Below are 26,147 nucleotides of genomic sequence, written 5' to 3' on the forward strand. Positions count from 1 at the left end.
AAAACACCCCAAGACACAATCGTACAAATTCGCTTTTTGATCGCCGCCCCTCTTTGCCGACGTTGCTAGCCTCGCGTTGCCCTGCACATCGTACACCCCAACCTTTCCGCGGGAAAAGTCTCGGAAGAAAGCCACCTGAGCAGCTCCGCTGGTGAATCTTCGGCTGGTGGTTGTGCAACCCCCTTGCTTGACGTATGTGTCTACCTGCCTAGGTACCTACCTAGGTATCTATATACCTACTCATCGGCGGTGTCTCTCGACAAACCCGCAATCACCTGCCAAGCCCTTCTTGTGCCTTTCGTTGCGAGCAAGACAAAATGTTTGCCGAGATAGGGGCTAATCATGGTGGCAAGAAACAGTTGACCTACCGACCCCTCGGCATTCTGCTCCTCGGCCAACCTGCGACCATGCATCATCTCGCCTTGATCGTGACCACGGGTGCTGTCCTTGCACTTGCTCTCCCTCGCGGCAGTTCGGGCTCGTCCCGCGATATCGGCAATGTCGAACTCGACAACCTCGACGCCGCCAACTACGGCGATTACGGCGACTACGGGAGCTATGGCACGTATGACAACTACGACGCCATCATCGGTGGCGAGCCTCCTGTGCCTGCCGACACCATCGTCGTTACTGTCCCAGTAGCAAGTTCTGTCTCGACAGCGACGGCGACCACCACGGTGGCAGGCCTGACCGTCATCAGTACCGCACCGACAGTTACTTCGACGGTCACCGTGGCGAACATCACACTCACTACCACAGCACTCACAGTTCTCGGAACTGGTATCGGCGGCATAATTGGCACCGGCGGCACCGGCGGCCATGGCACGGGCTTGGTTAACACAACATTGCCGGCCGGCGCGACAGTTGCCGGCAACGGTTCATGGTCTTTTGTGACGATCACAGTCGACCCCAAGACGGTGTTCTTCAGTAACGCAACCACGTCGACAGTTACCGTCACAGCACCGTCCTCCAAGACCGTGGTCGTTCGCCTTGCTCGTGTCCAGTAACACCAGCCCAGCTCTACCACTGGTCAAGCTGCCAAGCACACGCATCAGTCTAGAGTGCGACCACCCCACGGCCTATCGAGAAATTCCTTCGAGGAAAAAGATCCGCCCGGCTCATTGTTTCCACCATTATTTGTGCTCTGAGCGAGCCGATGGCCGCGCAAAAGGGCGGCGAAAGGTAAACTCAGGAAGAAAAAGAAGGAAGTGGGAGCTTTTGGAACCTCCATATTTAGGGAGATGGGGCCCAGTATTCATGATTTGCTTGATGTTGTGGTAATGTGGCGAGGGAGAATAACAATGGATACAATATTGTAATACTTGCAGGAGGACAAATCAGTCTAGATTTAGGAGTGGCGTCGAGGTGGAGGATTCGGACCCATCAGGGCAGTCGACGATCCCACGACATGATGGATGTGGCGATGCAGGTTTAGCTGTTTGTTGGGGGAATGGTCAAGTGTTACGAACAGGCGAGATTGAGGCGGTACGCAAGCTATGGAATTTATTATTTACAATTGGGAACATATGATCTCGACTTCGCTGCTGTGGAGCAATCCCCTCGGACAGTTACCATGTGTTGGATGAGGTATTGGTAACACAGCTCATGGTTTGCACGGGGCGGCGTCCGTCACAAGGATATAGCACAGCCACGGCTCTATGTTCGATGCGGGGGGATTCCATCTCCTCGGTCCCGGAAGTCTGCTTCAGCCACTCTGGTGGGATTCAGGGCGTAGGATCAAATAATGTGGCGGTGACCTATCACGCAAAGCGGGAGGTCGGTTGCAGCAATGAAGCAAAAAGATCTCAGTGAGGGCCTTCTGGGTTCGAGGGATGTGTCGAATGGGCCACGTCGGACGCCGACGAGATAAAATTCATGACGGGAGTCCTCAAAAGGGGAAATGAAACACGAGACTTTGGTGGCTGACATGACAGCGTCGCTCGCTCGTTGGATAGGTACCTATTGTGTGCAGGAACTACGTCGCCGCGAGAAACAAAACTGGGCCGTGCGTGAGACCCATTGGAATCCCCCTACTCTCGGAACTTGTGTGTTGCGGCCCCGAGATGGTCTAAAAATGGTCGGCGGCGGAGATTGATGAATGGATCAATATATCGAGGGCACAAGAAGACATGGCGCCCTGGTTATGTGAGGCCCTGTTGCCGTGCTCTGTGCTCTGTGATGGATCAAGCCATGGGACAGTCACGTGAGATAACACCTGCGCGAGGCAAAGAAGGGCTAAAGGTCTCTTCCAGTCACACCTTCTTGCATCCCGTCGATGCGGCGCAGGACTTGGAATCAAGGATTGGTCTGTGATGGGAGATGGGAAAGCCCTGCCTTCTGGCCTTTATCTGCCCGGCTATAGTTCGGCCAAAACTGCTTATGTCAGACTTCTGACTTGGCTTACTCATTCCCTGCCACTGTGGCGAGCCTGACTGTGGCTAACCTTGGCTGTGGCTAGGAAACCAGAGCCTTACGGGTACGCGTTTCCATCCATCAATCGCGCACCCGCGGCTCTTTACCTCGGACAAGCGTGCATCACCAGCTTCAATCCGATCGGCCTGATTTCACCACCGCTCTACTTCCGCCACGGTGCTCAAAGAAGCACCAGCCCAATTCGATGGATCTGCTTACCCCGGGTCCAAAGGGCCAACCTACCAATATTGACCGCCCCAGGTGGCTCTTCACCACGCCCTCAACGGCTCCTGCAAGAACGATCTCCTCAAATGAGAAGGTCACAGAGATCGCATTCCTCGGCCTGATCTCCACATATTTGCGACGAAAATAGACCGACTTGGCCGTCACGAACTCGTCTCCTGAAAGTTGCAGGATCCTGCCCTCAGGGCGATGGCCTGTAGGAGTAGAGTCCTCAGTCGCCGGGCGGCCACCCCCACAATCCCCATTCCCGCCGGCCGGGCTGACGTTTGGGAGGCCCGTTCATGTCACGCTTCGTGAGAGGGAGCGTGCTCGTTCATTGTCCCAGCGGTTTGGCACATGCTCCCGAATGGGATTTGCGGGGTCCAATGGCCCTCAATGGCTTCCCCTATCGACCAGTGTCGAGCCAGTGGCCCAGCGACCCAGTTCAGGACATCTGGCGTGCCCATCGACATGGCTGTGTACCGATCCTCTACGGCATATTCTGGGCCCCCAACCATGGTGCCGACCCAGAACTCCAACCATTGGTCTCGTCATATTGGCCCTCATTCATACCTTGCTCTCCACATAACCCCTTACATAGCCTCTCCTAGAGCACTCTGGTCTAGATCCTGATTCCTTCCCTGAACAATTTTTCTTTTTGCCGTCCAACCGAAATCCTTGCCCGTTATCCCCAGACTTTTGCACCAAGCCCTGCAACTTCTAGACCTGTCCTTTTGCCTGCAAGAAGTCTAGCAGGATTTGCAGCCTTGCCTATTCTGAACTGCCAGGGGGAATGCTCTGGGTGTCCTGTCATCTCAATCCCCGGCCGTTCTATATATGGAATCATTCGGCAAGAAGCGGAGTCTGTCAGAACCCAATTCAAACTTTGGGTCGCAGTCTGGCACTTGCCGTCTGTGGCTTGTTGCCATGATTGGCACACGCCCCGGCGGCAACCTTCACCGTGGCTCCGGTGAGGTTCTGATGGAGGAGCGGGATCGGACACGAGATGGACGCTCTGCCTTCCCAAAGAGTCAGAGCCCGGCATGTGCACCAAGCTAGGACTTGCTGGACTAGCCTGCCCAGAGCAGTGGCACCCGTGGCATGACAATATTGAACCTCATCGAAGGATCCGCGTATGTGGCCCCTCAGAATACAACCCTTCATAGCCTCCCTTGAGGATACAGCATCGTGTCCTGTATTGGTCATCATGCGCTTGGCTTGCTCCTCCTTAGCTTGATGGTGCAGGGCTGGGCCAGATGGGGCGACGAGTCGGGCTTGGTGTAGAGGCTTCCTTCACTAGCACGTGTCGGAAAGTGCCGAGCGGCTCCTTTCCTTGCCGGACAGGCAGCAGACGGTGCGCGGAAACTGCGGAAGGATGATGTTGCTATTTGGGACTTGGCGTTGTCCAACAAACCCCGTGCTATATATCATGACGCAAGATACCGCTCTGTTTGCACTCTGTTCTGTCCAGATCATCCCATCACCATCAGCTCTACAGTCCTGGCTCGGCTTCTTTGCTTTCCCAAACCGGAAATACTTGGTCGGAAGTTACGATTCGGCTTTTCGGCCTCGACGCAAACGTTTTTCGGGCGGACAATACTCAAACGCGGACCTAAAATCAAGGTTCAAGGCTGCCAAAACCCCCAACGAGGCAAAGCTTCGAGGGAGTCATATCTACAGCCCACTTTGGCTGTCGTTGCACTGGCTCCTCTGCCCTGCCTGGATCTCTATATAACTGCTCTTGGACGACACTTTCCTCAGCTCTCGGATCAAAAGACACCCATCCATATCATCAGTCTCGACTCTCCAGGTCGAGAAACGCCTGCTTGCCCACAGCACGAGAGGAGAGTCTGAAGGCCTTCGTATTTCCTTAAGCAGTCACGCTGCAATCCTCGTCAGACATCAACCATCGTCCATTGTCTACCATCCCATCAAGCGACCACTCTCTCCTCCAACCTGAGAGTTGACTGTACAATGAGTGGCCGACAAGGTTGCGTCCCGTTGCTGGCGCCTGAGGGTGGCGAGTACGAATACGCGGGCTACAGCTACGAGTACTCGGGCGAGTACACGGGCGAGCACGCGGCCGGCGGAAACTCTGGAGGCCAGGGCACCTCGGGAGGCGGCGGCAAGGACGACAAGCCCAAGCGCAGCAAGAGCAAGAAGAAGAAGGAGGTCAAGCCGCCCCCGGGCAAGAGCCGTAGCGGGTACAACTAGGCAGCGTCCCCTCCAGCACCCGTCATTTTCCTCTCTCATGGAGAAAGCGACGCTTTCCCGCCAATTCTTTTGTCTCCCTTTCCTGCCCTCCAAATGACCACGTCTTCCTGTCACGATTCTTGTTTTTTTTTTCATTATCCTATTCTATTCTACACTCTCCTTCGTACCGTCCTTACCAATGTGTATAAACCGGTCCTGTTTTTCTCCCCTTCCTCTTGACGTTGGATGGTGTATTGGCCAAAATCAAGTATCGGGCTCGCACCTTGGGCATTGGTGCCGTTTTTGATCTGGTATATACAGTCATCCTCGCATTCCCAGTCTATCATCAAATCATAGAGCACCCCTAGACATAGAAATCCAAACCACTACTGGCAAAAAGAGCTCTGTGACAGTTCAAGGTGACATGTCGACTTTTTTAATGCGGCTGAAATGTAAACACCGCGTAGAGGGCTGGTGGGATTTTGGTTGTGGCAGATGGAGAATTTGATATGGCAGGCGCAGCGCGAGCAGAGGCAAGACGCTGTGGGGGGTGTGAGGATTTGGCAGCAGCCCGGGTCCAGTCACAGATGTAGGCATCAGGCAGCAACCAAATTGTACAACGTCAAGGTTCTATGGACTGGATATAGTCCTGCATCCTCTTTAACCATCTTCCCCGTTGAGATTCCTCCGGGTCCGAGTCGTCGATATTGTCTGTGGCGGTGCCTATGTTGGCCCCCAAGAATTAATGGCAGGTAGGAGAAGGAACAAGGGGGAGATGGGGATGGCAGAAACCGGCCATTAAGGTGCAGAAACAAATTGAATCAGGAATCTCCGTCGGCCCCGAGCTTGGAGATGCTTGCCATGGAGTCAAAAATGGTTGTTTCAGTGAAGGGGAAAGTCGAGATTTTGCATCTGCGATGATGAGGCGACGGATCCGGATGAATCCTTCAGGTGCCTCAGGCATTAGGCTAGGTAGACAAGGGATGCGGCTTTTGTGTTGGCTGCGTTTACAGCATTCACCAAGGAATCCTCGGTGCTCCTTTTTTTTTTTTTTGTTGCGGTTTCCCATGTTCCAACCAGCATCCATGTCCGGTCCGCAGCTTGGCCCCCTTTCCCATTTTGACACTACCACTAGCGCGAGCACGGCACCGAGAGGATAAAGAAAGACCTGGCTAGCCTCGCAAGGCGAATGAGGGGACTTGACCAAAAAGAACCATGCGGCTGAAGGGGCGGGTTCGGTTTCACGCTAAACAGTACCGGCGCCAGGGCTGCGTGGCCAGGGACGAACTGGATGTGTGCGGTTCCGGGGCCAAGTCGATTGTGGCAGGGGAAAAAGCAAAGAGTAAATTGGCGCTAGGTTGTCTTCTTTTGAGTGGGCAATGACGGACGGCGAGTGCCGCGTAGCAGAGACGGTCTCCGACTCCAGCAAAGGAGCCTTGTTTGACCCGCTAGAAATAATCGGAACGAACGACAAAAATGGTCCCCTAGTCAAAGGCCAGGTACACTAAGCACGAGATCGCGATACCGCACAAGCATCGGCAGAGACGGATGAGAAAGTGGAAATGCCAACCCGGTAATCACGATCCGCACAAACGGGGGAGTAGGGCATCGATTGCAATGTGCACAGTCCTTTTCCTGCCCCGGGGTGTTTAGGCTTCGATGTTGGTAGGCGCGACCCTGGGCCGACCCAACGCGAGCCCGTAGGGAGAGGCGGCAGTACAACCGGCGGCAAAAAAAAACAAAAAAAAAGAGGAAACGGAGTGGGCCCGTGATAATACCGTGTGCTGGGGGAGGGCGGTTCTACTGGCTCAGGGGCGAGCTACCAAGGTGTGCTCCGTCGCGCCTGTTGCGGGACAGAATGGACAATGAATGCGTCGGAAGCAACATGAGGACGGTGGTGCGTGGGCCATGCAGAAGGGAGCTCTTGGGCACCGCATGGAGAATCTGGAAGAGAATCACTCATCCTGTCCCTTGCGCTGTGTCGGGACAGCCGGGAGCCCATGGCGCTGGGCAGGAGCAACACCACATCTTGGTCCTGACAAATTCCACCATGGCCCGACCACTGGCTGGCGTAGCGGCCGAAGGGGAGCTTTGTGGGTGGGGTGTATGTGTGTGGACGGTGGAGGTGGTAGGCATTTCGTGGGCTTGCAAGGGGCAGGGAAGAAAGGCGGAGGCAAGGAGGGAGGCACATTTGAGATCAAGCCCAGGGTAACGATGGTCTCGTCAAGGGGCAGGCCAAAAACCGTACCGAGAGGTGTGGGCCTACCCAGGTGAATTCTCCCTTCCCCCGTGCCAGCCGACCTCGGTGTCCTGTTGGCCCAGGCGGCAAATCTCTTGGGGGAGTGAAAGAGACTACTAATCAGGGGCTGCCTAGGAACAGATCTGCCCTGGAGAGGGCCAGTGGCAGAGAAACCTGGCTGTCCCTCGGTACTTGCGGCACCCACAACGGAGAGGAGGACAGATCCTAGGACTACCTGGGAGATGGGCAAACTCAAGGAGGGAGGCAGGGATCGAGGGGTGACGCTTCCCACCACGATCTGGGCATTTTCTTGGGACGGCAAGCTTGCACCTGCCTACCTCGGGGAGGGGATGGAAACGGAGTAAGGACGGGGAGTAGGGCGGCGTCAAGCAAGGCCCGCGTGACGAGCACCCACCGTCTTGACGCCTACAGTCTCTAATCTCGTGGAGTCACAGTCGGGGGTGAGCTCAAGGCTACCTGCCCAAGCTTGCCAGCAACGAGACGCTAGCAGACACAACTGAGTCGCCAGGGCTTTGTGGGTCGCAGAGGAATTTTGAGAAGCCCCCCTTGCTACTCTCCTGGGTTCCACGGGGGCGTGTGCTCACTGTGTCGGCTCCAGCCCGTCGGCTGTGGCCTGAATCTCGTCGGTGCGGGTAGCTACGTACGTAGGTTGGAGTCTGGCTTTACCCGGGGGGAGAGTTAGGGCGTCTCTGGGGGCTTTTTTTTTCTGAATAGGAGTGAAAATAACTTCTTCAAGGCCCTGCGTGGTCCTCGTCGGCCCGCCGTCTCCTCGCTCCTCGCAATGTCGGCCTGTTCATGTGGCCGGCAGGATAATTAGCCCTACGTCGGCTGCCCAGGGGGGGAGGGCAAGTCAGTCATGGAACTACGCGCAGGCGGATAGATACCGATCGGCCGAGGTGTAGAGGCGGCACAGCGGCTGCCGGGGCAAAAGGGCTGCTGCTGCTTCCAAGGGAGAGCCACTGGCATCATGTAGTGGACACCGCTAGTCCAAAGACCCGTCAAGTCCAAAGTTGGCGCAGTTCCGGGGGAAACTCTGCAGGTTCCGTGGATCCTCACCGTTGAAGAGTCGAGAGAAATTGAAGCAGCCAGAGGGGTTTGCTGCACGTACGTGCCACACTGACTGTGCTGAAGATTTCTCTTCTGCAGCCTCGGAGAAGGGTTTTCCACCCGCCTCGATCAATCTGCGAGGGGCGTGTGTGTGAAGGAGAGCAATGCAGAGAGGCAGGGGCGAGGGAGCCAGCGAAGGGTGGGCTTGTCTTCAGACGATGAGCATTCCCTCCAACGTATCCACCCTCCACCGCCACCACCCCTTCCTTCCTTCGGCGCGATGCAGCACATGGTAGGCCAGAAAAAAAGAGGCCAAGACAGGGATGGCACGCGAATCCGGAGGCTGCGTGCATGTCTCTCCAGCAACACATGGGGGCTTTGAGAGGCAGCAGATTGGGGCTTTCTCTTCCTTGGCGGGACAGAACATGCTGGTATCGATGCTGCTCTGGGAGCACGAGCTCAGAGCAAGGAGAGTTAGTTGTTGGACGAGAGGCCAACGTGAAAAAAAGAGCCCACACACCCAAATGCGACCTGATCACGCCACTGGTTGCGTCGGTAGAGAAGCAAACGGATCACGAGGGAGAGCGGGTATACCGCCAAGACAAGCGCTATAGGTCGATTTGTGATACTAGATGTCTACCCTCAGGGCTGCCGGTGTGCCTTGTGGCGGCGGTAACCAGGGGCTAAAAGCAACCAGTCCGCCTCGAACTGGAATTCACTGCGCTGCACCCAAGCCCCGAGCCGGATCCCACTCTCCCACAAGCAAGACCCCAGCAGCGGGGGATCTTAGGGTGTCGATAGAATCACGCGTGTGCTGTTGGAAAGTGCTAGAAAATGCAGTACCAGGATCGTCCGTCAGATCATGTCCTTTATTTTCACTTTATTTTCGCTTATTTCTCCTTTGTTCCCCCCTTTTCCCCTTGTTTTCTTATTCACCCCCTCTCTCGTCCCTTCTCTCGTCCCTTCTCTCGTCCCTGCCCAAGTCCCCCTGTAGCGTCCGTGGGCCATGTGTGTTGGTTTGGGTTTGTTTCCGCTCATTTTAGTGTACTAGCCTGTTGGGTCCAAAAGGTCCCATGGTAGCATTACATTCTTTCTCAGCTGCGCAACACTAGGCCAGGATTCTGCGCTTGCAAGAGAAAAAAAACCCCGCAGAAGCACTGACGCAGTCACTCTCTCTTGGCCCTTGTATGGCCTGGCAGACTTTTGTTTCCATGGGTGGTCATGCAGCCCACCTGTGTGCTCGGTCTGTTGGTTTGTCCTGCTGGGCCTGCGTCGACTCTTACCCACCGAACCCACACCTTTTGCTATCTTCCTGTCACCTCGGCGCGTTCGGGTGGGCCCCCCATCTATGGCGCGCTGGTCTTCCTCCCCTCCCCCCTTTTGAGGCCTTTCCGTCTGGTGGCAGTCACCTGATCACCCCCATTCCTTCTCTTCTTTTCCTTCTCTTCTTTTCCTTCTCTTCTTTTCCTTCTCTTCTTTTCCTTCTCTTCTTTTCCTTCTCTTCTTTTCCTTCTCTTCTTTTCCTTCTCTTCTTTTCCTTCTCTTCTTTTCCTTCTCTTCTTTTCCTTCTCTTCTTTTCCTTCTCTTCTTTTCCTTCTCTTGGCAGCTGTGTGGTTCTGCGAGCATCCACGTAATAGCTCCGCGATCCCACTTTGCGTGTCCAGCGAGGAACACGGTGATTGACGGGCATATGCACGCCTGAGTGGCGGCCGGCAAGCAGCGTAGGGCATAGTCCCCCACAGGTGAGATTCCTCCCGTTAAAGGATTCGCATGTCTGAGCCGATCACCTACTGCTCCATATGCCGGGACTTTCCCGCCATCACGGTCTTTATTCTCAAAGGTACCTACATGCCTAGGTAGATACGTAGGTGGCTGCCTACCAAATTGGTTCAAAAAAGATCCCACGAGAACAAACTGAAGCGCTGTGGACTGCCCACCCCTGTCATCTCCGGTTCGCCTTTCTGCGCTTTTCTTCCCTGGAGTTCTTAGACCAAGCCATGCTGCCACTGTGAAAGCATCCGCTAATCTCCATACATCTCTGTCAAAAGCCACGAAATAAGAGCTTTTTTGTACAAGCCAGTTTCCATGTACCCAAAATTGTTTACATGCTACCTTTGGAGTGAGGAAAAATAGAGGAAGAAAAATATCCCGTTATCTTGAGTAGAAAAGGGATGATGTGAAGAACAATTCTCTATCGTGTCTTTCGGTGGACCGCGAGAGTGGTTGAGTGTACTTGGGGCCTGTGTGGATGTGATTTCGTGTTAGTCCAGGAGGTCTAGTTGTCCTCCGCGGTTGGGAAAACGCCACCTTCTCAGTGCCTTCAGCGGTAGGAGGCTCTTCTGTTGCAGCGACTACAGATTTCCACAAGGAACAGGTCGTGTATTCGATCCCGGGGAGGCAGATTTTCGCACTCGCAGATCCACTTGCTCTTGCCCTGGCCGGCTCCCCTCGTGGAATCCTCGCTTGCCCACGTCTTGTACAGTTCCCCAGGGACGTGGAGACCATACTCAACGCCACATTCGATGCAGTACTGGCGCAGGTGGATCTTGGTGCCTTCGCTTGGCGTGACCGAACGTCCGCGGCTAGCGTACTGCTGCTGGTGCTGTTGTTGTTGGTTATGCGACCCAAATTGGCCATAGCTGCCATCCATTGGTGCTGCGTAGCTCGGGCGTCTTCCTGGCGTTGCCATTGGTGCCTCGTTGGCCTCCTCTTCTGGGTCGGGGATGGGGATGTAGTGGACTTTTCCGGTAGCAGGGTCTGCATGAACCGTCACCCAGTGTCGCTGCGTCGTGGGCCCCTGGAATTCGGTCGTCGGCTTGACCTTGTAGCAGAAGTAGCAGGCCGCCCGGGTGGGCGCCCGACACTGCTGCGCCGAGCCCCATCGTCCCTTCTGCGTGCTTTGGTGCCGTTCGATCTCGTCGAGTCGGTCCTCCCGCTCGCGCACAAACACGTACTTGTCGTCCCGATGAGCTACCTGCGGGTCCACTGTATCTCGTGCGGTCCTGCTGACCTCCCGTAGAAAGATGAGGTCCTTGTATCTCAGGTATGACCATACCCTGTCCAGGACTGCCTGCGGAAGCACACCCAGATCGCCCCAGGCTGTTGCCGGTACTGCCGACAGCGGATCAGCATCCGCTCTCCGGTATGGCGAAATGATGCGATCCACGGTCCTCTGGGAGAGACGCTCTGCCCATCCCGGCCTCGAAGGTGTCCGTAAAGCCATGAGTGCCGGATAAGATGGCAAGAACTGTGACGGGAAGGGCACCGGTGGACGTGTCATGAAGGCGCTCGCTGGTGCCGGAAGAACGTTGGCTGGCTGGCCCAGGGATGATTGGTGTGGCGAGAAGGGCTGTTTGTGTTGCTGCTGGCTCGGTCTCCGCTGCTGCTGCTGCTGACAGGCGTACCCGGCGCCGCCACCACCGCCGAGACTGCTACTCGGGAACCCCACAGGCGGCGATGCCGCGGCGGCCAGCGCGTTGAGACTCGCCTGTCTAACTGCCGGAGACGAGTGCGGCGACGGAGAGAGGGACCTCGAGTGGGACCGGGACGAGTGAGCGTAGCCGTACGAGCGAGTACGGGATACAGGCCGCGGCCGGGGTGGCTGCGCGTACTGCGCTGCCGTGCTATGTGGGTTGAGGTAGGATGCCGTGTACGACGACTGATGGTGTGTCGGTGGTGTTGTGGCGTAATATGACGGCTGCGGAGAGGGACTATGATAGTAACTGATACCGCTAGCACTCGAGGTACTGCTGATGCTGCCGCTGCGTGCGGCTGTATGCATTGCGGTGGTCATATTGGTGGCGGCCTCGGTGTTTGTTGCGATGGCGTATTCTCCGCTACCCAGATCGCTCAGAGAGTAGGGGGATGGGGAGGAGTTGCTCGATGGCGTCCCTGTAGAGGCAGAAGGTACGCCTTGGCGAGGGTACTGCTGTGGTGTGCGCTGCTGTTGCTGCTGCTGCTGGCCTGGCCGATCTTGCTGCTCCATAACTGGAAAAAGAGACGGACGAGGGAGTAGCGAGAGGAGAGGCGAGCAGTGGAGCATATTCATACCATTGCCTTCGCCAGCCTGGATGGTCGAGGAAAGAGGATGTGGGTTGGTGGATATAAAAGAGCTTTCCGGGTATTGACGCGTGGGGAGAGGGGATGGAGGAGAGAGGACTTGTTGACCGGACCAGGTGGGTTGCTGCTGGCTGGGGAATTGGGGCACACTCGGGGGCCCTGGACGCCCTAGATGGGGGTTCCCAAGATGTATCAATAGCCCCCGCTTAGAACCACAGCGCCGGAAATGGGCCACCCTGCATGCGCTTGATCGAAAGTGGCCGGGCGCATGCGAAGAACAGCCGGTAGCGCCGAGGAGGTGGTCAGAGTATTATTGTTGGTCCATCCGGCTCAGAAATCGACGTCGACCCCCTTGCCCGCTCGACTCTGAAAACCCAGTCTGATCTACGTCTCCACAAGGCCAAGTGCTCCCTGCTCCCCTTTGCTGTAGGCTTGCCGTCCGGTCCTCAGGCTTGTTGTCTATATAAGCTGAGCTGGCTGCGTAACCGGTGTCATTGAGGGCGGTGGGTGCTGTCAGTGGATGCGGCGTCGTATTTTACCTGTCCATCCGGGGATGCTGCCAGGGGGAGAGGGAAAAATTGCCCGGCCATACGCTTTCTACCCACACATCCGGTTTGACCTGGGTGTGTGTTGGAGGGAGATGTTGGCAGCGGTGGGTACTGTTGAACTCCCAGGGAGATGTCTGTGCTAGCCGGTCTGCGCCACGCTCTTCACACTGAAACGACGACACGGGGAAGCAGCAATCGAGGGTTGCGATAGCGACACAAATATCATCTTCACAGCAACACGGCCGATGGCGTCCGGAGCTTTGTCTTTAGGGCAACCGAGCGAGACAACAGGAACAGCGAGTCTTCTGCCATCGAGGTGGACAGACTGTGGGCGATCGACAGAAAGATATCTCTGGGAGCCCACTTCATACGGGGGGGTGCGACAAGAAAAGGAAAAAGAGAAAAAAAATCTCAAATCGGCAGCATGGCGACAGCTTGTTCGGCGAGCAAGCGGGGGGTGGAGGGGCTGGGTGGGCAGAGGGAGAGATAATTGCCTGCCTAGAGGTAGATACGTGTGGTACGTGGTAGATGTGAGCTGCCAGCGGCATGTCGCAGGGCAGATGGGGGGTGGGACCTACGGATGTCTGCAGAGGCAAGACGTGTTCTGGGTTCTGGGTTCTGTACGTGGCCTGTTGGCCCTGTCGTGGGCAAGCTGCAGGCTCCGCCGCTGCCCTGTCCGCGCCTGCTGCTCTCATCTCCTAAGAATAAGGACCGCACGCTTGACTGGCGTACGCACGTAGGCACAGTTAGACTCAACTCGCACCTTCCGCCCTAAATGTCATGGAAGGTACGTAGGGCCCCAGGGCAGGTACCCGCCCGGGTGCCAGCCCTACCCTAGCCACCCAGGGCCCCCAAGGCCCAAGGTTGGCCCCGAAGTAGCGGCACATCAGCGTCTGAGCAGGGGGTCGAGGGCCCACAGAGAGTTACTTCACGTCCCCCATTTATCATGTGAGAAGACTTGTCCCTCCTCGATACCGACCCCGGCGCACACCCATGGAGACATATAATCGCAGGTATCGGGCACAAGTATTTGCCGCTCTGGCTAGCATTTCTTAGCGGTGGCCGTAGAGCCGGGGTCGACAACACCATCTGCACGTCAACGTTTCCAGAAAGGTCCCAAGACATGCCAGAGAAAAAGACCAAGGAATGGCGGATGATGCATACCCGTCCACCCCCGTTTAGCGTCCCGCGGGTCTTTCGGGCTTCCATGGGAGTGTGATTGGATGGGCTTTTTTCGTCACGGTGACGCTCAGGCTTCGCAGGGGTGTGGCCACCTGGAGGCTTGGCTCTCCTTACCTCTACACCTTGTTTGCCTGTAGCTATCAGGCATGTAGGCATGCAAGTACCTGGTGTCTACTACCTTCCCATCCTGACAGGTACAGATAGATGATACCAACCCACTTGGTATGTGTTCACCCAACCCTCTGGAGTTCGATGACTGTCGGTGGGTAGATAGGTAGATAGGTGGTAGGTCAACACGCGCCCACGCCAGTCTCTCCATGATGCCGGCTCGCCAAGAAAATCATGTTGACGCCAGAGGCCAACCGCAGGCTGTGATACCCACCCAATAAATGTTTGACGACCTCTCAATGAGGCAGGAGCCCACCAGTGGGAAATATGCAGCATAGCAGCGAAGGGAGAGAGAAAGCAAGGGAGGGAGGGGTACGTAGCATAGAAAGGATGTCCCGGTAAAGGGGGGGCGCGGGCCGGATGGGGATCTGCCAGGAGTGAGACGGTGGCGGGGACGAAGGAACCCGCCGGGCTTTTTCACAAGCTTGACCTGGGCGGGCTACGAGCAATGGCCAGTACCCATCGAGGAGGGGGCCGAAATGCATCGGATCACAGGGGGCAAGGGGTTGACTGCTTATGTGGACATGGATCTTGGTAGAGAATGTGGGTTTGGATCAGAAAAAAAAGAGGCGAGGGGTGGGGGGCATGGTTGCGACAGAACTGGGTGGTGAGAACGCCGCTGGCGGGCACACGGCGTAGCGAGCATGCACATACGCATAGACTCACGGATTCAGCAAAAGGGCCGCTTGAGGGTAGCACGACATGCTCGGTAGTGTCAGTTAGTCAGTTATCTGTGTCTACCTAAATAGGTACTCCAGCAGCAGACTTGATTCACCGCTCGAAAGAGGGCCGAATCGGTCGTACAAGCAGGCATCCCATGTAGGCTTCGGGCCAGTGACGCGAGTCTGGTATGCTCAGCGCGAGACGGGGAAGAAGCGAGCCAACCAAGAGCGCGGCTCTAAGCGCCTCGACGACTGGCAAATGGGAGCGACGGGAGGGGGAAATAGGCGCCATATCCGAGGCCCAAACGAAAGAGTAAAAAAAAATAAAAATAAAAATAGAGGGGGGAGATGGGATCCGTATCGCACCAAGCGAGGGATGGGCGTGCCCAGTCGCGCAGCCGCCCGCGGGTAGGCTAAAAGTGAGAAAGTGGGAAAGAGCAAGCAACCAGGGCCGGCAGGCGCAGCGCAGGGGCAGCGCTCACCGTTAGCGCGACCCGACAGAACGGTTCTGAGCGGGTCCTGCCCCACAGTTGCGCGACCAACAGCCCCGACTTTGATTTTCCAGACAGGGACTTGCCCCTGCCTCATGCAGATGAGCACAAAATTTGACCGTTCCAATTTATGGTTTCGATTCAAGCAACAACCCAAAGCCTACCTCCACACCCACACCCACCCACACACACAGTAGACTAGCTCACCCTCACCCACACACGCTCTCCAGTTCATTCTTGCTTTTCCTGTTTCCTTTCTTACGCGCAACACACAACTACAACGGGGCCGTCTCCAGTCCAGGAGGCGGCAGCTGTCCTCTCTCTTATAATAAATACCGCGGACGGGGTGCTCCGAGCTAATGATCCTTGCTAGCTAACCCCAGCCATCCCCGTTTCTGCATGCCTGCCCCCATACCCCCATGGCCAAGTGTTCACGTATGCGGCTGTCTGTTGGTTCCACATCGCACACGATGAACATGCGAGGCACCACACCTTACAAATAAAATGCACTGGCAACGTGGCCTGATGGAACACAACGAGCACAATGAGCCATTCAGTTGGTAAATTTTGTGTACGCGCTCCCCGCACAGGAAGGAGGACCTGCCATCGACGGCTTTATTTCCCCCTTCGACCAACACCAGCATGAGCAATACCCAATGAGTGATGGCCGAGGTTTCTCGTCAAGCCGAGCAGGGCCGAGGGGAAGCCAGTTTTCGGTGACCTCTGACCGGGTCAAGGTTGAATTGAACGCTACTATCGATCCCCGACCTGGCTCGCCGGCGTTTTCGCATCTATCTTTGCGGAGATGCCACACCGGCCTTGTCCCAGCGGCCTTGTCCCAGCGGCCTTGGGGGCCGGGCCAACTGACCGCGCCTCCTCGCTTGATTCATGGCACGGCGGAAGGGAAAAAAAGGAAACACGATGAAGATCTATCCTCCATCCAAAGAAGCTCGCTCACCGGTTACCTGAGCGGGCCCTTTGAGGAATCCAACTCCGACACGAGGACTCGGCTCTGCGACAGAATTAAGGTTGTTTTGTTCCGGGTTTCCGGTAAGGTGCATGCAAACTTGTGCGCCCGATTGATGCTGTCTAACATGGAGCCCACGAGTCTCAGTGAGCCAAAGAGAGAATGGGGTTCGGCGTGTGCTGGTGAGAATGCTACCTACCCACACCAAGCAATAGGATAGGCCGACCGACTAGCGTGTAGAACCCTCGATGCCTTGAGCTTTTTCCTGGCTGGACAGGAAAACAATGACGGCAAGGCTTGATGTCAATACAACTCGACGTCACTCCGACCACCGGTGGGGTTCTTCCGTCCCGTCACTACCGGGCAAGAGGCAAGATCAGATCATTAGGATGAGATCGCCAACTGCGGAGTCCTTGCCCCCCTCGGGCGGCCAAGGTCAGGTCCCACTCTGATCAAAGCGGAGTCTGGCGAGCGGCACGGCCGCGAGATTATACCGACACGGTCCCTCAGCGTCGTGTGGGCTCCAGGCGGGGACAATCACGGCCTCCAGTCTCCAGGGTTTGGGGGCGGCGCGCAATGGGCTCACATCCGGCGACTCCACCGGGGATCCATTGTGCTGTATGCATGGTCCTTTGCGGAACCTTCGGCGCACGTTCAACGGCATCGACCTGGCGTGGCATCATGATCCCCGGCCCCTGTCAACCTGGCGAGGGCAGGGGGAGGAGATCAGGCGCAGAGTCGGATTCGGTCACCATCTCGCGTATTCTAATGGGTGACGCCCGGAGTGCGACGGTCCCAATCCAGGCGGGGCGCACTGGTCGGGGCGCGGTCCGCGCTGCTAACGATGTCGCTTTCCATTGCCCAGGGTTTCCAACCACCGGTAGGGAGCGGCATCTACTGATCATATGCGCGTCGACGCAGTGTGGACGCGCGTTGTCCAACTAGCGCCGGTAACATGTAAGCCAGGAGTTGCAAATTGCAGCCTGCCTGCCTTTTGCTGCCTTGGTGTCAGCCGGTCCGGCTCCAAGCAAGCTCACCTCCAAACCCATACCAAGATATTTTACTCCCCACCATGACTCTCTCGCCCAGCGCCAATGCTCCGCCGGCAGGCAATTCTACAGGCGTAGCCAGGGCCGCCGGTAGGCGCCGAATCACATTTTAATCGCAGCCTCTCCACACCAGTCACAGCCCATTGCGGCGTCGACTGCACGATTTATTGAGCTCACAACTTGATCGGACAAGGTTGTCACTGGAAGCCATAATCCGAGTGGCGCACAAGCGGGTTCCCGCGTTACTTTTGGCTGCTGCTGTTTAGAGGATGCTCTCGCTGGTTATGGAACAGATCGAGTGCGAGTCTGACCTTCCCGAACCGAGCAGGCGGCATAACGCAAGATGTGCGTGTGCAGCCAAAGTGGCGTGGCGTGCGCTCCCAACAAAGCGGCCGAGGGCCAACACTCGGGCCCTATTTCATTTGAGGTAGGCTGGTATTGATTCACAATGCTCGTACCGTGGTATTCGCCATCCATTAGTAGCGGCCGGCGTTGTTGTCGCAGAAAACGATTAATGAATGAGCCTACCACCGCTTCCTAGTTATGGACCCGAGTACCTATTCGAGTGGGTTCATATTGACTGCACCTTCCATCTTAGACCTGGTGCGGGGTACTGCGCCCGCCCTGGATTATGGCTTGCTGGTGACTTGGACGGAAAAGCCGCTGGCCGATGGTGGCCGAGGAGGAGCAGCCGAGTAACCGAGCTTTGCTGTGCCAAGCAGCCGCGATAAGAGACGGGCAAGTGGGCAACCACCTCATGATTGAAACTATCAATTGCTACATTCCATCCCTTGCAGCCGGCCGCCAACAGACTCGCATGCACCACCTCATTCCAGGATTCTATTGATCCCACAGGAAGAACTTCGGTGTTGTCGGTGCCTGCAAGAGACAACAGCGATCATTTTGAGGTGGGAAAAGGCTGCCTCGGCCAGCTCAATCCGAATCATCGATCGCTTTCAGCGGGGGACAGGGCCTTACTCGCTTACCTCCGCTCCGTCCTCGGCTGGCCCGAATCGAATATCCAGATCTGGCAACCGGTCTGGCTCATTATCTCGACCATGCCGTTTATTCTCGGTCTCTCACGACACCGGAAGGATTGGTGAGTCGCGTATGACCTGATTTCCAGCCTGTCGATCGAGAGGGATAATGACGGGCATGGAAAATGCGCGACTACATGACCTACCCTACATATGTGCCTGTGAAAACCTCGGCTGGGGAAAGAAAGAATGCCGGTGGAACGCGCGTACAAGATAGACGGCTGACTCGCCGGGCTCTCTAGCAAGTTCAAGCAGGAGCAGCGCGCTGAGCGCATTCGCTCGCTCACTCGCTACCATGGGGCGCTTACCGACCAAGACAAGGCCACTCTTCGGGCTCCCATAAAGGAGCTCGTCAGAGGGGTCCATGAAGAGTCGATCAACCCCGTCGACATCCTGCTGACCTATGGCAAGGTTGCCATAAAGGCCCATGCCAAAACCAACTGCCTGACCGAGGTGATGCTCCCTAGTGCTGAGGCTGCCTTGGCAGATGGCAGTGTGAACCTCAAAGGTCCCCTCGCCGGCATCCCCGTCAGTCTCAAAGAGTAGGTTTGACTCTTTCCCCGGAGGCAAGGAACGGCTCGTTCCCCGTGTTTGACTCGACGACGGCCCCCGCTTACGAGGAGTCCACACCAGCACGGTACCTGTGGGTGGCTACGACAGCACAGTCGGCTACAGCAGCCTGATAGGTAACGCCCAGCCCAAGGACGGCCCCATCGCGCGTCTGCTCAAGGACGCGGGTGCTGTCCCCTACGTCAAGACGAACATCCCCATCACGTTGCTCTCGTTCGAGTCTACCAATGATGTCTGGGGCCGCACTACCAACCCCCACAACCCGCGTTATTCTCCGGGCGGCTCTACAGGTGGCGAGGCCGCTCTTCTTGCCATGGGCGGCCGTATTGGAATCGGGAGCGACGTTGCTGGCAGCGTGAGGCTTCCAGCCGCCTGGTCCGGCTGCTACAGCCTGCGCTGCTCCACAGGTCGCTGGCCCAAATGGGGGGTCAGCACCAGCATGCCGGGCCAGGAGGGCGTACCAAGCGTTTACAGCCCGATGGCCCGCACGTTGGATGACTTGACCTATTTCACGCGCTCCATCGTCGGCATGGAACCGTGGAAATACGACCACACCGTCCACCCGCTGCCCTGGCGCGACGACGACGCGACTGCGATCTTGGGCGGCGGGGAGAACTCGAAGAAGGCGCGGGTGGGCGTCATGCGCTCCGACGGCGTGGTAGATCCCAGTCCCGCGTGCGCGAGGGCGCTCAGCATGGTCGAGGAGGCGCTGCGCCGGGCCGGGCACGACGTCTTCGAGATGCGGCCGCCGGCCACATACGAGGCGCTCCGTGTGGCATCGCTGCTCCTGAACGCCGACGGCTGCGGCACTTTTGAGAGCTTCATGCGGCCGGGCGAGTGGCAGGACCGCGGGGCCGACCAGATGAGCTGGATGATGAAGCTGGCCCGCCCCTTCAAGTACCTGTACTACCTGTGGGTCAAGTACGTCCGCAAGGACGACGTCTGGGCCGGCCTGGTGCGGGACTGGCACCCCAAGTCGGCCCTGGAGAACTGGAAGCTCGTGGGCGAGCGGGAAAGCTACCGGCTCAAGTGGTTCGAGTGGTGGAACCAGGCCGACGTCGATTTCCTGCTCACTGTGCCCAACGCGACGCCGGCGCTGCCGCACGACGCCATGAAGGACGCCGTTAGCAGCTGCGGCTACACGTTTCTGTTCAACTTCGTGAGTAGCCTTGTGGATACCTGCCAATGGGTAATTGCTAACCATTGACGCAGCTCGATTACACCGCCGGCGTCCTTCCGGTAACTCATGTGGACAAAGCCAAAGATAAGCTGCCCGCAACGTTCAACTTCAAAAATATGAATGGCGTAGCTCAGGGTGCGTATAAGTACTACGACGCAGAGGCCATGCATGGCTTGCCTGTTGGTGTTCAGGTTGTCGGGCGTCGTCTCGAGGAGGAGAAGGTGCTGGCCGCCATGAAAGTCGTGGAGGACGCGCTCGGAGAAGATAAATACCGGCTGCTAGAGATTGACTAGGCACAACGACTGGCGCTCTAGCGCCAAGTGTGCGTATCCTTTGGGGGAACTCTTTGGGGGAACTCTTTGGGGGAACTTGATGGGTCAAGCTGTGACCACAGGACGGATTCAACGCAGTGATTTTAACATGACACGAATGGGCAGGAAGATAGCCAGGGTACGTAATTGCGGTCCCAAATAGTTCGCACCAGGGTGATGGGACATAATTGCGTTGTCCATGATCCGCAAGCTATATCGGCGGGGCTCCGAAATCGGAGCTCTGGAGCGGGCTCGGCTACCAACAAGGGAAAACACGAAGTATAAGATGCGAGAGGAAACCAAGGAATAGCTGAAATCTCATGGTATACCTACCTAGTTTACGAGCCAAATATTGTGGCAGGATACAGTGGCCCAAATAATTTGTTTCATCAAAGCATATCTCCGATACTGTCCTGACTCTGGCCCATCCGTTTGTCACCTACATACCTCCCACTAACACCTATCAAACGCGCAGATCCGAGCCAAAATTGCCGACGAACAGCGACGCGATGACGGGCAATGGAGAAAGCAAAGACAATTGGTCCTCAGAGGTGAGCTGCACGTCCACTCTTGCTCCAGGGAGCCAGCAAATTCTCCACGCCCGGAGATCTGGGGGCGGGCTGACCAATCGCGCGAGCAAAAAAAGGCCTACCAAAACGCGGCATCGTTTGTGCCCAAGCTGGCCGTCGAGGTCATGAAGTGGCTCGACCCGCAGCCGGACGACATTATCCTCGACATAGGATGCGGCGGTACGTGCGTCCCTCTGACAGGATAGGTACCCGATGGTGTGCCAGCTTACGCTCATTATTATCACTTCTTTGGGTCCCCCCGTTCGCCCCATACAGACGGCGTCCTTGACCTCCAGATCGGCGAGGTGCTGGCCAAAGGCAGCGGGTCTCTGCATGGCATCGACAGCTCGCTGTCCATGATCGAGGCTTCCAAGGCTGCGGCTGCTTCTGCTGGTTTCGAGAACCTGACCTTTGAGGGTAAGAATAGCTCCCCCCTCATCAATGTCTTGTTGTGTTTTTTTTGCTGCCCTGTGCCTGGCATCCAATCCATGGACTGGTACCCAAGCCGGGTGTCGGGCGCATCGAACCCCTATCCAATCGGAAGCTCTGGGGGAGGAGGGGAGGAGGGGGTGAGGGGTTATGTACTGTACAGCACCACCCACACATATTCGACCAATAGGAAACATGGCGTACGTTTCGCTGCTGTCACTCTCACTAACACGCGCAACAAACCCATGTCCCACACAGTCCACGACGCAGCCGACCTGGTCAGCAAGCCCGAGCTCCAGCAGGCCAGGTTCACAAAGGCCTTCTCCAACGCGGCCATGCACTGGATCCTGCGGCCCGAGGCGGCGCGCGAGGTCTTCTTCCGCGGCGTGCGCGATGCGCTGTCCCCGGGGGCCACCTTCGCCTTCGAGATGGGCGGGCTGGGTAACGTGGCCGAGCTCAAGGCCGGCATCGTCGGGGCGACCGCGCGCCGCATCGGCCTGCCGGCCGCGCTCGAGGCCTGCCCCTGGTTCTTCCCGGACGAGAGCTGGGTCAGGCGCGTGATGGAAGGGGAAGGGGAAGGGTGCGGCGGCGGGTGGAAGGTCGAGCGCGTCGAGAGGGTCTGGCGGCCCACCGACGCCGACGCGGGCGGCGTCGACGCCTGGGTCCGGCTGATGGGCAAGCAGATGTTCGACGCCGTGCCCGAAGAGGCCGGCCAGCGCGAGGAGTGCATCCGCGAGGCGGTGGGGTTGCTCGAGGCGGTTTGTGCCACGCCGGGAGGGGGCTACATGTTTAGCTACGTCCGCCTGCGAGTCTTGGCCCGCAAGATCTGAGCGGGCGGGATTACGTTGCCGATTTCTTTTCTGTTCTTTTCTTTTCTTTTCCTTTTAATTTCTCTTCTCCCTTTTGCTTGTTGTGTGCTATTTGTGCGTGTGCGTATGCGTGTGCGTGTGTGTGCTGGCTCTGTTCATCTCAAACGGCACTGTTTAGGCCGCCCTTGGAGAAACCCAACTCTCCCGCGTGTGAGCATGTGCCACGAGATGACGTCGGGCATCGATTGGTGGGGCTCACCTGGAAAAGTGGCACCAGCAGCGATAATGAACGTGAAAAAAAGTGAGTTGTCTTGCCATCTTGGTTTGGTGCATGGATTTCAGTCCGCATGCATCAATCCTTGCCTGATTTTCTAGCGCCAGAAAACCGGCGCAGAGATCCAGCTCTATACCTAAAAGAGCACAGCTCGTCAACTCGACCCCAAAGCCCCTCGACCTCGATTTCACAGCCGTAAACTTGCCCCTCACTTCACTAAATCTCGAACCGCGGGAGCAGTTATCGGTCGCCCAACATGTCTGCGGATGATCAGGTTTTCCTGGACGTTGTAGGTTTGCGTGTTTGCATGTGCCACAACCTTGTGTTGCTCGCCACGGGCAGGACGAAACCATACTGATCGATCCGGCCCCTGGCCCTCCCCGCTCTCCAGCTGTCCGCCATCCCTAACGACATCAAACGATATTCGACCGAGGTCGCCGACTTTGTCGACAAGCATGTCGAGGTGGCGGCTGGGATGCTGAGGGAGCAGCTCTCGACGGCCGACTGGATCCCAGAGTCCTTCCGTCCACGCCCACTACCGCCCACCCCCTCCGCCCAGCTCCTTCCCCTCTCGGCGTACGAGCGGCTCGAGGGCTGGGTGCTGAGGCACAAGTTCCTCACGGGGCTTATCGTCCTGGGCGCCGGCACCGCCGCGTACCGCACCTACCACAAGCAGTACAACCACAAGCCCCGGCGCGCGAGGCGTTCCCGGAACGGAGGGCGGGTCGAGGTGGTTGTCATAGCCGGCAAGCCGAGCCTGCCCCTGGTCAAGTCCCTGGCGCTGGACCTGGAGAGGAGGGGCCACATCGTCTTCATTGTGTGCAACTCGGTCGAGGAGGACGCCATTGTGCAGAGCATGCAGCGATCCGACATCAAGCCGCTCGCCATGGATATAGCAGACGTGAGTATAGCCTCCACCCTCCACCAAGCTTTTGCTGCAGCGCCTCCCGCGCCATCGCGAGATAGCCCCGCTGACATGGGTAAACCACTCTCCATCCAGCCGCCGCTCGCAGGCGCCTCCATCGAGCGCTTCGCCCAGTACCTCCATGCTCCCCATCCCCCCACATCCAAATCGAAACCAATCCACCTCTCCCTAAAAGCCGTCATCCTTGTTCCCTCGGTCACATACCAGACTTCCCCGATCGCCACCATCCCTCCTTCCAGCTTCGCCGATCTCTTCCACACGCACCTGCTCCACCCCATCCTCACCATCCAGTCCTTCCTCCCACTACTGACGGCTCGCCCGTCTCCTCCGCCGGTGTCTCCGGCCACTGCGGCCGGCGCAACCCCCGCGCCGAGCCCCACCGCCACCAGTCACAATCAGGGCCCGCCAAAGGTCATTGTCTTCACACCATCCATCGTCTCATCCATAAACCCGCCCTTCCACGCGCCAGAGGCTACTGTGTGCTCTGCCCTGTCGGCCTTCACCGAGGTCCTGACGGCCGAGCTGCGGCCACTCTCGATCCCCGTCACGCACGTGCAGCTCGGCACCTTTGACCTCTCGGACTTCACGCCCGCCCTCAAGGCTGGTGCCGCCGCCGCCTCGCGCGCGGCCGGCCTGCTCACGGGCCCGGACCCGGCCGAGTCCTCGTGGCCTGAGTCGGCGCGCAACGCCTACGGCCGCAACTACACGGCGCAGTCCACGTCGGTCATCGGGACCGGCACCGCCGTCCGGGGCCTGCGTGGCACCTCGCTGCGGGAGCTGCACACCACCGTCTTCGACATCATCAGCGCCGACCCGGCCAGGGGCGGGCCGCCCGAGAGCGTCCGCGTGGGCCTCGGCGCGGACCTGTACGGCTTCGTCGGCCGCTGGGTGCCCCGCGGCCTGGTCGCGTGGATGATGGGCGTCCGCAAGGTCGACAACCTGGCCGCGTGGCAGCCCTCGCCGTCCATGAGCGGCACGCCCAGGTCCGGCAGCGAGAGCGGCGAGTTTGTCGCCGTGCCCGGCGGCGACTCGTCCTTTGTTACCGAGCATGATGTCTGGAAATGAAGTCGACGACATGAAGGCGGCGGGTAAACTTGTCATTTAATCGGCGCATCACGGGTCACGCTTGCATGTTTTCTTTTCTATTCGTTCTGCTGCTATGATTATCTGACCAGGTATGGCTACGGATGTATCCAGTATCCTGGACGCCACGATATACAACCCCTCTCATATGAATTTCATAAACATCACGACGCTTTTGTAATCAGTACATAGAAACAAAAGTGACCACCTTCTGTCAAGGTGCCGATATCCATTTTTCTTTCTTTCGGATGACTTTCGTCGTCAGTTTTAGCAACATTATTTGCAGTGTATGCCAGATTACTAGGCCACGCTGGAACAGCCGCAGCCTTTGAAACGGATAGCTCGTGGTATAAACGCCTGACGACAAACCGATGCCGAGTAGAGGTACAATAAGGGAAGAAACTGACGGATACGAAGGGCCGCAATCGTAGCAGGTATCCTGTCCAGCTAAAAATTCCGTCCTCTGAACTTGTGCCCTCCTCCTCCGCGACCTCCCCACCTGCCGCCTCCACCACCGCCGCGCCCGCCGCCGCCGCCACCAAACTTGTCCCTGGGGCCGCCGTAGCCACCCCGCTTCATGCGGTCCCGGTCCCTGCCGCCGCCGTCCCTATCGTCGTCGTCGTCAAAGTGGCCGCCGCCGTCCCTCCTGTGTCCCCCCTGCCCGGCCTCATCCTCGAGCCCTGCGGGCGCGGCGACGGGCGGCCTCTCGACCCTGACGGTGGGCTTCTCCATCTTGGGGTCCCAGCGCGGGTGCGCACCCTGCCTGCACGCCCTCCCATCCGGGCAGAAGCCGCAGAGGTAGTAAGGGCACAGCTGGCGCCTCACGTGCTTCTTTGCGCACCTCGGCCCCAGCGGGCAGAAGCCCTGGTCGTAGTGCGGACAAGGGGGCAGCTTGGACTGCGGGTCGATGTGGAGGTACATGCACTCCTCGCCGTTCTGGCAGAAGCCGTGGCGGAGGTAGAAGTTGCACTCGGGCATCTTGCGCAGGTTGTACTCGTGCAGGAACTCGCAGCTGTCGCCCTTCTTGCACAGGCCGCGGAGCCAGTGCTTGCAGACCATGCTGTTGAAGGCCGGGCCGTCGCCCCGCTTGCCGCGTCCGCCGCCGCCGCCGCCGCCCGTAAGGTTGTCGGGGAGGGAGGGGTCGGCGACGTGGCGCTCCAGGCAGCGCGTGCCGTTGGCGCAGTTGCCGCCCGTCGCGTACACGCGGCAGATGGGCCGGTCGGGCGGCAGGCTGTGCTGGTACGTCTGCTGCAGGAAGGGCGTGAAGGAGAAGCTGTAGTGCGGCGCCGCGTGCGAGAGCATCTGCTCCACCGTCTTGGAGACGCTGGTGGGCGCCATGGTGGGCGGGCTTGGCTTTGTCGCCACGCCGCCTGGGGGGAGAGTGATGTTATCGGTGGGTCGCTCGCTCGGTGTGTAGGATGTATGGAGTGGCCTGTATTTGTGTTTTATTTTGCGCTTGAGTTCGGTGGGTGTTTATTTTCAAGGCGCGGTGGACATCGTTGGTGGTGGAATGAATCGCTTTGCTGGAGCTCCGAGTTCCAAGTCGCGATCCGACCCCAAACCTCAAAAGCTCCACGCTCCGCCAGAGCGCCAAAACGCCGGTTGCTTACATAATACATAATCGGCTGAGCTTCCAGGTCTCCTCCCAGTGGCGCCTTCCCATTCCTTTATCACCCATCAACGTCGTTCACGATTTGGGA

General features: G+C 57.8%; 8 protein-coding genes across 8 annotated transcripts; 6 read left to right on the forward strand and 2 right to left on the reverse strand.

Annotated features, from left to right (window-relative positions):
• Positions 1-317: 317 nt before the first annotated feature.
• Positions 318-1,007, forward strand: GGTG_00365 (hypothetical protein; the record flags this gene model as incomplete). The annotated part of the gene is made up of 1 exon (XM_009218110.1): positions 318-1,007. One exon carries the CDS (start codon positions 318-320, stop codon positions 1,005-1,007), a length of 690 nt encoding a protein of 229 aa, XP_009216374.1.
• Positions 1,008-3,415: 2,408 nt separating this feature from the next.
• Positions 3,416-4,051, forward strand: GGTG_00366 (hypothetical protein). The gene has a single exon (XM_009218111.1). The coding sequence runs from the start codon at positions 3,472-3,474 to the stop codon at positions 3,691-3,693; it is 222 nt and encodes a 73-aa protein (XP_009216375.1). The 5' UTR covers positions 3,416-3,471; the 3' UTR covers positions 3,694-4,051.
• Positions 4,052-4,346: 295 nt separating this feature from the next.
• GGTG_00367 (hypothetical protein) lies at positions 4,347-5,054 on the forward strand. The gene has a single exon (XM_009218112.1). It carries the CDS (start codon positions 4,609-4,611, stop codon positions 4,846-4,848), a length of 240 nt encoding a protein of 79 aa, XP_009216376.1. The 5' UTR covers positions 4,347-4,608; the 3' UTR covers positions 4,849-5,054.
• A 4,865-nt stretch (positions 5,055-9,919) lies between these two features.
• Positions 9,920-12,835, reverse strand: GGTG_00368 (hypothetical protein). The gene is made up of 2 exons (XM_009218113.1): positions 10,442-12,835; positions 9,920-10,374 (listed from the first exon to the last, which is right to left on the reverse strand). Exon 1 carries the CDS (start codon positions 12,180-12,182, stop codon positions 10,455-10,457), a length of 1,728 nt encoding a protein of 575 aa, XP_009216377.1. The 5' UTR covers positions 12,183-12,835; the 3' UTR covers positions 9,920-10,374; positions 10,442-10,454.
• A 4,306-nt stretch (positions 12,836-17,141) lies between these two features.
• On the forward strand, positions 17,142-20,807 carry GGTG_00369 (hypothetical protein). The gene is made up of 4 exons (XM_009218114.1): positions 17,142-18,359; positions 18,540-18,839; positions 18,931-20,026; positions 20,080-20,807. The coding sequence occupies exons 1-4, from the start codon at positions 18,319-18,321 to the stop codon at positions 20,338-20,340; spliced, it is 1,698 nt and encodes a 565-aa protein (XP_009216378.1). The 5' UTR covers positions 17,142-18,318; the 3' UTR covers positions 20,341-20,807.
• On the forward strand, positions 20,733-22,266 carry GGTG_00370 (hypothetical protein). Its single transcript, XM_009218115.1, has 4 exons — positions 20,733-20,909; positions 21,005-21,107; positions 21,204-21,344; positions 21,615-22,266. Exons 1-4 carry the CDS (start codon positions 20,868-20,870, stop codon positions 22,184-22,186), a joined length of 858 nt encoding a protein of 285 aa, XP_009216379.1. The 5' UTR covers positions 20,733-20,867; the 3' UTR covers positions 22,187-22,266.
• A 191-nt stretch (positions 22,267-22,457) lies between these two features.
• Positions 22,458-24,679, forward strand: GGTG_00371 (hypothetical protein). The gene is made up of 3 exons (XM_009218116.1): positions 22,458-22,728; positions 22,831-23,340; positions 23,440-24,679. Exons 1-3 carry the CDS (start codon positions 22,696-22,698, stop codon positions 24,427-24,429), a joined length of 1,533 nt encoding a protein of 510 aa, XP_009216380.1. The 5' UTR covers positions 22,458-22,695; the 3' UTR covers positions 24,430-24,679.
• On the reverse strand, positions 24,586-25,990 carry GGTG_00372 (mRNA 3'-end-processing protein yth-1). The gene has a single exon (XM_009218117.1). It carries the CDS (start codon positions 25,783-25,785, stop codon positions 24,895-24,897), a length of 891 nt encoding a protein of 296 aa, XP_009216381.1. The 5' UTR covers positions 25,786-25,990; the 3' UTR covers positions 24,586-24,894.
• Between the last annotated feature and the right edge of the window lie 157 nt (positions 25,991-26,147).

The sequence above is a fragment of the Gaeumannomyces tritici genome (assembly GCF_000145635.1).
Source record: "Gaeumannomyces tritici R3-111a-1 unplaced genomic scaffold supercont2.1, whole genome shotgun sequence".
Classification (NCBI taxonomy): Eukaryota; Fungi; Ascomycota; class Sordariomycetes; order Magnaporthales; family Magnaporthaceae; genus Gaeumannomyces; species Gaeumannomyces tritici.